Source organism: Scardinius erythrophthalmus (genome assembly GCF_964197995.2).
Source record: "Scardinius erythrophthalmus genome assembly, chromosome: 6".
Lineage (NCBI taxonomy): Eukaryota > Metazoa > Chordata > Actinopteri > Cypriniformes > Leuciscidae > Scardinius > Scardinius erythrophthalmus.
Genome location: NC_138226.1, coordinates 6,710,454 through 6,721,712, shown reverse-complemented (window position 1 = coordinate 6,721,712; position 11,259 = coordinate 6,710,454). Strand labels below are relative to the sequence as shown.

The 11,259-nt window shown below is 38.0% G+C and overlaps 1 protein-coding gene across 6 annotated transcripts; it reads right to left on the bottom strand.

Moving 5' to 3' along the window:
• Positions 1-551: 551 nt before the first annotated feature.
• gjc4b (gap junction protein gamma 4b) lies at positions 552-10,950 on the bottom strand. 6 transcript variants are annotated; one of them, XM_081369629.1, is made up of 4 exons: positions 10,605-10,834; positions 9,066-9,205; positions 2,024-3,182; positions 552-1,797 (listed from the first exon to the last, which is right to left on the bottom strand). In XM_081369629.1, the coding sequence occupies exons 3-4, from the start codon at positions 3,150-3,152 to the stop codon at positions 1,784-1,786; spliced, it is 1,143 nt and encodes a 380-aa protein (XP_081225755.1). In that variant the 5' UTR covers positions 3,153-3,182; positions 9,066-9,205; positions 10,605-10,834; the 3' UTR covers positions 552-1,783. The 6 variants fall into 6 exon arrangements, with proteins under 6 accessions (XP_081225755.1, XP_081225756.1, XP_081225759.1 ...); XM_081369630.1 differs by having other exon boundaries at positions 9,054-9,205; positions 10,605-10,764; XM_081369633.1 differs by lacking the exon at positions 10,605-10,834 and adding an exon at positions 10,151-10,383.
• Positions 10,951-11,259: the final 309 nt, after the last annotated feature.

Sequence of the window (11,259 nt, the reverse complement as noted above, 5' to 3'; positions counted from 1 at the left end):
ACCATGCCAATCTCTAGGTATGGTGAAGGCTATGTGATGATGTGGGGCTATTTTAATTCCAAAGGCCAAGGGAACTTTATCAGGATGCATAGTATCCTAAAAAAATAAAAAAAAATAAAAATAAAAATCTGCCTGCCTCTATGGGAATTTAACATAGGGGTGTCCAAACTTATGCACCCTGTATTTTAAGGAAGAACATTTATTTATTTACGATACATTATTCATTCACAAAGAAAATTGGTGTCCTTAAAGGTTGGATTTTTCCTAATTTTTTAAATTAAGGCATTAAGTTCAATTTCCAAAAGATGATTTTTTATTCCTCTTTTTAGTCAACTTTAGCATGGGTGCCTAAACTTATGCATAGCACTGTATATGTATGTATGTGTATATATATATATATATATGTGTAATATATATATATGTATGTATGTGTAATATATACATATATATATATGTGTAATATATACATATATATATATATATATATATATATATATATATGAACCATAACCATATAAGAAGCACATAAAAAATGAACAATGACAAATGAATGCAGTTTTTAGACCAAAGGTTTATTTTGGCATATTACAAAATACATTTTTACAAAACCTTACAAAAACATTGGAAAAATGTAAAAAAATTGAGATGCTGGGAAAAAGTATCAAAAGATGGAAAACCTGGCTGTTAACAGACATGGGTGGATTATATTCCTACACTTTAAACTGTTTCAAGATGACATTGCATTGGTACCATGTATAAAACTTTAGGCTTTATGGCTTTCCTTATTGCTATTCACTGTAAACTGCATTTGGACCAACTTACGGTTTGCATTTGCATAAAGGAGGCAAAGACATACACTAATCTGAACAGAAACTATTTAGAGAAAGAATGAAAGTGGAAACCAATGAAATGAAACACTCTTTATTAGTGCTTTCAAATGTGTAAAGAATCTCTGAAAACTGAGCTTGCCTCTCTAACAGTTGGTCAAATTAAACAAAAGCCAAAGAAAACCAAATTAACTTAAAGCCTCACAAAATATGAAAAACTGAAATGATAGTCTACGGAGAAGCTTCCTCAAGATAAGAGGGGTATCAAAATACTATTCATTTACATCTAAACCACACAATATGCAAATAAAATATCAAAAGCATCTTTGTAGATCAATAATTAATTCACAAGTATTCAAGCATTTTCCAGGTTTCCATTTTGTTCATTACAAACATACACTAATTGTGGTCCACTACTCAAAACACAGCACTATTCTAAATAACTACACTACATTTCTGACGTGGCTTTATACTGGCTCATCCATCTCTTTTTGGAATGGCAAAGGTAATATGTAAACTCCAGTTTAAGGCATTTTTGAGATGTAACCCTTGGCACTTCATTAGAAGTGTGGTAAACAAATGGAAGAACCACTGATTTCTTTTTCCTATGAAAAAAAAAAAAAAGAACAAGAAAAAAGGGAGAGATAAGAGTATCAGGCAGACTGGCTGATGTCAAGTATAACTGGCTCGTGAGATGCTGCTTCTGAGATTTTTTGACTCGACGTTCACTTGCCATAATACTGCACAACACATTATCACAGATTCACCAGTGTGCATACAGACACAGGTTCCACTCAGTCTCACGATGCTTCACACAATGTTCAGCAGCCAAAAAAAAAATAAAAAATACACCATACACACATACAGACTCTTTCCACTTTCCAAGATGAGCAATTCCAACCACCGTTGGGCCGCTTCGTTGAACAGGAAAACAGTTGATAGTCTCTGAGCCTCAATCAAGCACGGATCCCTATGAGAGCGAGAGATAAGACAAAATAGAATTAAAACTCGTACACAGCTTTATTCTAAGAATATAACAACATTAATCTCCATTTGAAGACTTTTCTTGTAAAAAAAAAAAAATTCAAGTATGTGTGTGTGGATGGTTCACATTTATTTATTTTCAACAAATTAAAAATACAAACTATAACAGTAAGCTATTGTAAAAAAAATAAAAGTTGACTTTTCTGTCTTACCTTTTTCACATGTGCTCCCCTGCTTCTCCTGAGCGAAGTTGAGTCTGTTTTGCTCGACAGCGGTGCCGTTGGACTCTGGGCTGCTGCTGCGTAAAGGACTGCTCTCACCGTTCTGATAGGCCATGTCTAGATGCTGCTGGGCCAGTTTCAGGTGTTTACGCAGGCGGTCCACTTCTCGCGATGACGACTCATCACCAAAAGACTCTCGACAAGAGTCCAAGTTATACTCCGGTTTGATTCCCATGGACAGCTTGTCTTTTTTCAGGGCAGTGTGGTACCCTGGCGGGGCAGTGGGCACCTGTCTGCATATGGCACCACGTTGGCGTGAAGCGCTTTGTTGGCGCGCACGTCGCCGGAAAGCATCACGGATTCCACTGAGGCCCAAATGAAGAATCTCCAGCACCGTGAGAGACAAGCAGAGACAGCTCACCGCATACATGATCAGCAGGAAGATCGTTTTTTCCGTGGGACGTGACACAAAGCAGTCCACCGTGTGCGGACAGGGGCTGCGAGTGCACACGTACGAGGGGGCGACCTCAAAACCATATAGGATATACTGGCCGAAGAGAAAGCCCACCTCAAAAACAATCCGTGCCAAAAGCTGCAGGATGTACACCTTCATGAGCCCATCGCGCTTTATTCTCCGTCGTCCATCGTGTTTAGGGGCTGGCTTCTCTGGCGCTTTCTCTTTCTCTGGCAGGATCTCCTCCGTCATCATGGGGTCTTCCTCGCCATTGTCCTCAGCCTCCTCATAATCACGGTTGGCTCCGCGGTTGATCATGGGCATGCGTTTCCTGTTCCTCGGCCTGTACTCCTCATCATGCATGCGAGCGATCTTGTGCATAGCAAAGCCCAGGTACATAATAGTAGGAGTTGTGATTAGAATGATCTGAAAAATCCAGAACCGGACATGAGAGAGCGGTGCAAATGCATCATAGCAGACGTTCTCGCAACCAGGTTGCTGGGTGTTACACGTGAATTTGCTCTGTTCATCGTAGTATATTGATTCGCCGCCCACAACAGTCAACACAATGCGGAAGATGATGAATAACGTAAGCCAGATCTTGCCCACAAAGGTGGAGTGGTTGGAGATTTCATCCAACAGCCGTGTAAGAAAGCTCCAGCTCATGGTGCTCCGAGAAGAACGGCTGTCTCAGTCCTGCACGAGAACAAGGCATTAACTGTTAATAATTGAAAACAGCATCAAAACTAGAATTATACATTACATCCAATGATAAACATGTCATGAAAATAGCGTACCTTCTTATTAAATGACTGACAAAAGCTGTATCACTAATGAGAGGAAATTAAGTGCTAATTCAATAGTAAGAACAAATTAAATGGTAAACATCAGGAACAAAGCAAATGTATCATTTCCCAAGGATTCTAGAAAAAATGTTGAGAATGAAATCTGTTAAAGGTGCCTTCCTTCAGGAAAAGTTGAAAGTTCACGTGAGCACGCGAGCCTGGATTAACCAGCTAGATCCTCTAGATGGAGCTAAAATGTTACTTTTCTAACAAGCTCTTTCACAGAAACACCAAGTTGGTTAAGACAGAGTAAAGAAAAAAAAAACTCACTTAACATTAAATAATTGAATAACTACATTTAAACCATTTAATAAAAAAAAAAAAAAAAAAAAAAAAAGAGGCATTTAAGAAACATTTAAGAAGATTAAATGTGATAAAACATTTAAAGTTTGATGCTAAAATTCACCTCACTTTGTATACAGGCCTTCAATTAATTAACTTTTTATTAAATGAACAAATTAACCTTAATTAAATTTGGATAACATGGATTTAAAAAAGGCAAAATAAATAAATAAAAAACTAAAGTAAAACATACTTTAAATATATCATTTAAAGGAGGTATTTACCACCATAGTGTTAACTGACCTCTAGTGTGTAACACCTACTTGTCAGCAAATACAGCAGTGGTTCCCAAACTTTTTAGATTGGCAAACCCTCTGAGGCATTTCCACTTAAGCCCCTTTCACACAGAGATTCCGGAAAATACACGGATAATGTGTCCCGGGATCATTTGATTTTGGTGCATTCATAATGCCAGTGATTTTTTCATTCGTTCTTTGTTAATGTCGAACACAAACTTTCTTCAAAGAACAACAGATTCGCACCATGGCACGTGCGTCATTGCTACAACACACCCCTTACGGTCCTGGCTTTTGTTCACACAAGGCGCGTTCCGGCACAGTATAATGCTGCCTCAGAGGTGCCCTGAATGCAATTACAATGGCATACTGTTATGAGATATTTGAAATAAAAAATAATGGTAAAAACAAAGTGATACTTTTAAATTAAACTAATCTTTGCACGCAACCTACCAAATGCACACTGCTTGGGTGGATGCAGTCAGTTTCACTGTTAGAAATACATGCTTGGTGTTAATGTTATTTTAGGGTGGGGTAGAATTAAATGGATGCCAAAACTCAGCATTTTGTTTGTCACCTCACGTTCCCCCAGGGGTATGTGTATCCCTGTTTGGGAACCACTGAAATAAAGCATGGGTCTTAAGTAGACCTCAGACTCAGAAAGAAAGTGCTTTTCCCATTTTGGACAACCAAAGGCCTGTGGAATTGGCAGCTCTAACAATGTAAATTCGAAACAGGCAACCAGTTGAAAATGGTTTGGTCACAAACTGGAATAGAGCTACTTTAAGAGAGGATGGGGTCATCCACAGGTCTAATCAAACTGTGCAATCCTCACCGGCTACATCAAGTAAACAAAAGACGCTTCAGGCATGGCTGTGACTTGATTTTTCCACAAAGTTCTGTGTGTGAATTTACCAAAACATCTGTTAAGACACTCTGGGGTTCTCACCATTATTGGTCATTGATTTCCTATAACTTTGCTCTTGATTACTGGATGTGGATTAAAAAAATTAAGCACTACATTAATTTAAAAGTTTATACATTTATAGATTTTACTTGTTATACTTTACAGTGCTGCACTATAGAAATGTCTCCAAGAAGACCCCCCACCCTCAAAACAAAAACATACATTTAAAAAAAAATAAAAAATAAAAAATTTTAAATGGGAATTTATGGCAATCTATAGGAACTGGTGGATGACATGTTGCCAATAGCCACAACTTCTGTCCAAGGGTTTATTAGAGACAGTTGCATAAGTGAGGGCCACGCTGTTGTGGTAGAGAACAGAGATTAAGAGTGCCATTTAAAGGCATCAAATCACTGTAATTTGTACTTAGTACAAAGGGGTCATATCCGATTGCCAGCAGAACAACAGCAGTGTGGTTGTCGTTTTGAACATTCCACAGCTGGTGCTCAGTTGGCCCTCAAATTACACTTCAGCAGGGCCCCAAAAAGGCTCTACACACTACACTCATAACACACCTATCTTAGAGATCTTATAAAGGTGTGACCTTAAAACAGAGTGCATGTAATTTTACATGCCACAGATAAATATTAGACAATGACTTGTAATTATTCTTGTATGACTTGTATAACTATAAATAATGACTTGTATAACTATAAATAATGACTTGTAGAAGATTCTGTAATTATTCAGGCAGTCCCTGACTCAACTTGTCTAGTTGACTACTGCTCATTTAAGCCATTAGTTGGGTGTTTATATTATTCATTTAATTACTTATATACTCAGGGAGTGACATCGTAAAATGGTTTCAGAAAAATGGCTGAGAAAGAATATTATATGTAACATTGTAAGAAATACTAAACCATGATAATGAGCATTTAAAATGTAAATTAAGCTCAAGCGCACGCAAAAAGCTTGCAGCAAAACTAATGATTATGAATGTAAAAAAACAACAACTGTCTGAACATTAACAATTCATTAATAAACTAGTGATTTCTGAGTAAGTGCCAGCTGCAAAGATGAAGTTGACGATGCTGGCTTGTCATCTCCACAGATGGACGTGCATTTAGAGAGAAATGCATATTAAGTTAATGTCATGCAGCAAGTGTGGGATATGCAGCTTGCTGTGATAGTCTGTGTCATCGGTGTTCAGCCGCAACACTGGTCACATGACATGCCCACTGCGGCGAGGCAACGCTCTCCGTCATTTTGATTTTTTATAGTAATAAAAAATAATTTACTTCAGTTAGAGAATAGACACTCCAATTAAAAACTGATGGCGTCTGCTCAATTCAACGCTAGCCCAACGAGAGTCGCAGTACAGATCAGCCATTGACAAGTTAGTGTGTCTTTTATGAGAAAACGCTTCCCTGCCATTGACGAGATTTTACAGCTCTCTGTATTATCACTGTTATAAAGTAGGGGGCGCTATTACTGATCTCCTGAATGAGTACAGCATCTCCAGATCAAAACCGGCAAAGCAGCAGCAGAAAGGATCTACCGGTACAAGAAATGCCATGGTGCTCAAAACTACACAACAGGATTTCTTGTCATCTGTCTTCATCTTGTCTTGTCTTAACAACGATCATATTACACAACACTAGTGCTGGGCGGTTTGACCAAAAATCAACATCACGGTTTTTTTCTAAATTATACCGGTTTCACGGTTTTTACCGTTTTTTTTTTTTTTTTTTTTTTTTTTTTCAAGCATGATGGGTGTTTACCACATTTTCTACTGAGTGAGAGAGGAAATAGTGCAGTAGATTTACTTATAATGCCCTATTTTATTGTCATGAGTAAATATTATAGAAAAAATCCACACTAATATTAATAATACAGGTTTGCAAGGCTGTTTACAAAGAGGTGCCAGCAGGACGCGCTTTAGGAGCGGCAGAAACAGTGGTTTCCCCGGTAACTAACGGCTGTACACAAAGCAGCAACGCTCATAAACACTGCTTTATCAGGAAAGATAAAGAAAGATTCAATCGTAATAACAAAGAAACTTTTCTAAAGACCGTCAGTTCACTTCAGATACGTTAATACAGTGTAAAAACACGCGCGCCGCGAGAAAAAAGACACTCTCACCCCCACACGTCTCGTGCCCATTCTAGTCAATGCTTGTGTTTCAGATCGAAGCTTCCCAGAAGCGGCTATCCGCGCCGCTTCGCTAAATATAGGCGCCTGGTCTATTTTGACGCACCGCGTGGAGGACGGAATAAAACCTTGTCGCAGCTGTAATGCGCCGCAGACGTGTGTTGTAAATGAGGGGCGAGACTGTGTCGCGCAGCGCCGCGTTCCGATTAAAGCGACATACACCGGTTTTGCGGTATATTAAAAATTCATATCGTAACAAAAATAAACACCGGTATTCGGTATGAACCGGTAAACCGCCCAGCACTACACAACACAATGCCGATGGTGCACAAACTACAAGATCTTTGGCCATATGTCAACCCCGAACAACTACGGAAAAACGTTAGGGTTAGGGTTTCTCATACAAATTTACAGAAGACATTAGAGAGCTGCTCCTGTTCGCTGTCCAAGTATGTGCAGAAAAAAAGATGAGACAAAAAAAAGAAAATTAGTCAGAAATACAGACGGGCTGGCTGTCCATGTCTGTTCAGCAAAACTGATGGTAAATAAAATATCAGAATGTTAAAGTATGTATTTTACTTATCACTCATTTAAAAAAAAATATATTAGTATAAAATAATGATGATCAAATTGTTGCCTTGCATTCATGTAGATGAAGGTGCATGATATCATTAGAGCAGTTTATCATATTGGCTCATCGCTCACACTACAAGATTACGTGGCGATAATATCAAACAGGTTAGAAAATATCACAGCATCGGTCATATTTGACGAGCATCAGCGACTGCAACGAGCACTGATTTGGCCACAATTCAAGGGTTTTGTCACAGACCTTGGAAATCTGTCTGTGACAGCAAAATCCAGCCGAGAGTTGTGTAGTGTGTAAGGGTGGAACGGATCGCAGTTGATCCGTATGGACCAGGGCTCACGGTTCGGCACGCATGTGATTCGTGGATTAACTGCTAAATTTAACCATCATAGAGTGAAAGTTTAGAATTTGGACATGTTATGTCTTGTCAATTTACACATTCAAACTATTTTAAACGTAGAAGCGCCGAAAATCGGGACTCGCACGTTATCTGTGCGCACAGTCGCACACACTCGCAGCGCGCGCAGAGAGAGAGTGCTTGAGAGGCACGTTTCAGACAGCTTTAACAAATATGAAACTATTTAATTTCTATAGTGAACAAATAGTGTTATTTTACACTTAGGCTTAATTATTGATTTCTGTACCTGAAAACTATAGACTTTGTAACTTTGTTATTTATTATTCATCTCTGCTTGAAATTTGTGTATTTGTTCTTATTTTATTACTGACTGTTCACTTGTTTTAAATAAATGTGTGAACTATTTTTTGCTGGTCCAACAAATAATCTGATCGGAGGCTCAAAAACCGTAAATGATCCGTACCGTGATTTTTGTGATCTGTTCCACCACTAGTAGTGTTCGCCTGCCTTAAGGGGTTAGTTCACCCAAAAATGACAATTCTGTCAGTAATTACTCACCCTCATGTTGTTCCAAACCCGTAAGACTTTCGTTCATCTTCGGAACACAAATTAAGATATTTTTGATGAAATCTGAGAGCTGGCTCACTCCTCCACAGGCTTATGGACACTATAACTTGCTGGCCCAGAAAATGTATTAAAGACATGGTTAATATAGTCCAAGTGACTCCAGTGGCTCAATCTTTTGAATTTGTTTAATGGCTTAATTTGTTTTCCGAAGATGAACGGAAGTCTTACGGGGTTGGAACAACATGAGGGTGAGTAATTACTGACAATTGTCATTTTTGGGTGAACTAACCCCTTAAGCCTACTCTTATCGACTAACATTTAGTCGACTATTAGTGGGCAGCCCTAATAATTAACTTAAGTCATTCCAAATCTGTACTTCTTTGGAACAAAAGATGTTATTTTGAAGAATTAACAACATTGGCCCAAATAGATTTTCATTGTATTGACATCAACTTAAAAAAAAAACAAAAAAACTTCTGTGTCCCAAGTCCCATAGCTGTATCTTTGGAATGACGTGAATGGGAGAACTATCCCTTTAAGTTGTTAAAAGATTGAGAGACCCTCAGCAATACCTCAAACCTTACCCTGCCCTCCTCTTCAGTCAAGCAACTCCACACAGAGCAACCATTACCACGTCAGACATTAACTTCAAGAGAGAGAACAGAGTGGCTTTGTGGAGACATCTGAGAAAGAAGTTATCGTTCCAATCCAGATTCCTTCAGCTCTGGTGGAAGGACAGGAGACTGGTACTTCAAAACAACATCTCAGTTTCAAAGACACTTTTAAGCACTTTGAAGCAGCCAGACTTACCTGGCCCTTGGAAATTAACTGATCAAATGATAGCCACAAACATACATTCGGTGTAAAATGAATTTCTCCCATGCTTGTCTTTTTAAGTTTCAAAATAAATCACATCACTTCACCAACACCAAAAGAAATTCACAGAACATGAGCTTATAAAGCAATGTGGCAGGATGAAGGGTAAATTTGGCTTTTAAAACGTGGCTTTTAGTGTAATATCTGTAATATTCTTGATCAAATAAACAAAGTTTTAAAACAAACATTTTAACTGTCCTTATATGATAGGGTTAGCAGAGAAGTATATAATTAAAGGCCAGTGTAAACCTATGTCCATAAAAAGATCGTCCATAAACGGTTTGACATACAGACAAAACCAATATTTTAAGTTTTTTTAAATCAGTAATTTAATCTTTAATATCAACAAATTATTCGATTTAAAACTAACAACATAAAAGGAGGCTAACTTATTAAACAGTTATCCTACATCATAAATTGCATTAAAATTTCAAATAACCAATCACTTTAAGGAAAGAAATGATTTAAGATAATACATTTGCATAAAAATAATATAGGCTAAAGACAGTTTTTAAAGTTTGTAGTTTAATTTATGCCATCAAAAAGTAGTAGGCTAGCCTACAACTAAATTGAGTAGCCTAACAACTATTTCAGTGTAGGCTATCGTTTAAGGGGCAAGAGCAAGATGCAAAATAATCAGTATCTTGTCTTTTATTTGATAAAAATCGACTGATAAGACATAATTAAATACTGAGCATTGTTTTGAGGATTGCTGAGAAATTGTTCGATAAATATTTGTCTCTCGTCCAACGCAACGTGTCGATGTAAACGCGCGAATGGTGGCGCGCTTTACCTGAGGTGAATCTTTTTCTCCTCTCGAAGCAAGTACAAAAAAAAATCCAACATCCCTAAAAAAAAAAACCAGCGTGGCGGTTCAACGCCAATTACAGAAGAACATGATGCCGACTTAATATCGACCACAGAGACGTTTCATCGTACAGTTACGAAAGGTTTGATTGTTATCCATCCACATTTCCAAGAAAAATCCCATCCAGCTGTGCTTAAGTTTACTATTGTTCTCCGGCTGACGCAAGAAAGACGCGACAGTTCCTTATAAAACAACTTAAAGGCACTAGTTATACACTAAGTGTCTTGTTATTTTAAAAATACGCGTATAAACTTCTCACAAAGCAACCGATAAATCAGATAACTAGTTATTTTGCTGTATGTGAGCAAGATGTCACCAAAAATCCGTTGGCCGAGCCACTGTCGAATTTCAGTCAATTGAAAAGCGGGGGAAAACATACCTCGTTGAGTAGATTTCCACACTTTTCCTCAGCTAATGTTACGTCCTTCGAAAGAGTTTGTAGGAGAGCATGAAATATCACCACATCTCAGCTATCTTTGACGAAAAAAAGCCACACTCTTTATTAACCCATTCGGAGTATGGCTGGATGTGAGTCCCTCCCCTCACGCCGTCGTCGGGGTTCATATAGAGTAGGACAAAGGCCCCCGAAAAAATGCGCTGGTCCCGCCTTCGTCTGGGTGGGTACCCCACCCCCTTTTCAGAATTTGAGTATGAAATTTGTCTGATTATGCTTTCCACGATTTTTTTTTTATCTCATACCCACTATCACATCCTTGATTTGCATCCCATCACATATTTGGATAAATGTAAAAAAAAAAAAAATAAAAAAAAAAAATTAACAAATTCCACAGTTACTGCAGAGCCCCTACTGGATATGGTGAAGGAAAAAAAAATATGAGATGGAGGAAAAAATATTTGGCTGCATCCTAAATCACATACTTCCCTACTATATAGTAAGTGAAAAACAGTATAATAAAAAAGTAGGCAAAAAATACCCATGACCTACTTCTTCCGCAGAGATTCAAGTGTGCATACAATTTTACATTTTACTATCCCATGAGGCCACGGGAGAGGATTTATGAATGGCAGTGAAG

Excerpts from the sequence above, each read along its gene's own strand:
- gjc4b (XM_081369628.1), bottom strand. The coding sequence starts at position 3,152 with ATGAGCTGGAGCTTTCTTACACGGCTGTTGGATGAAATCTCCAACCAC.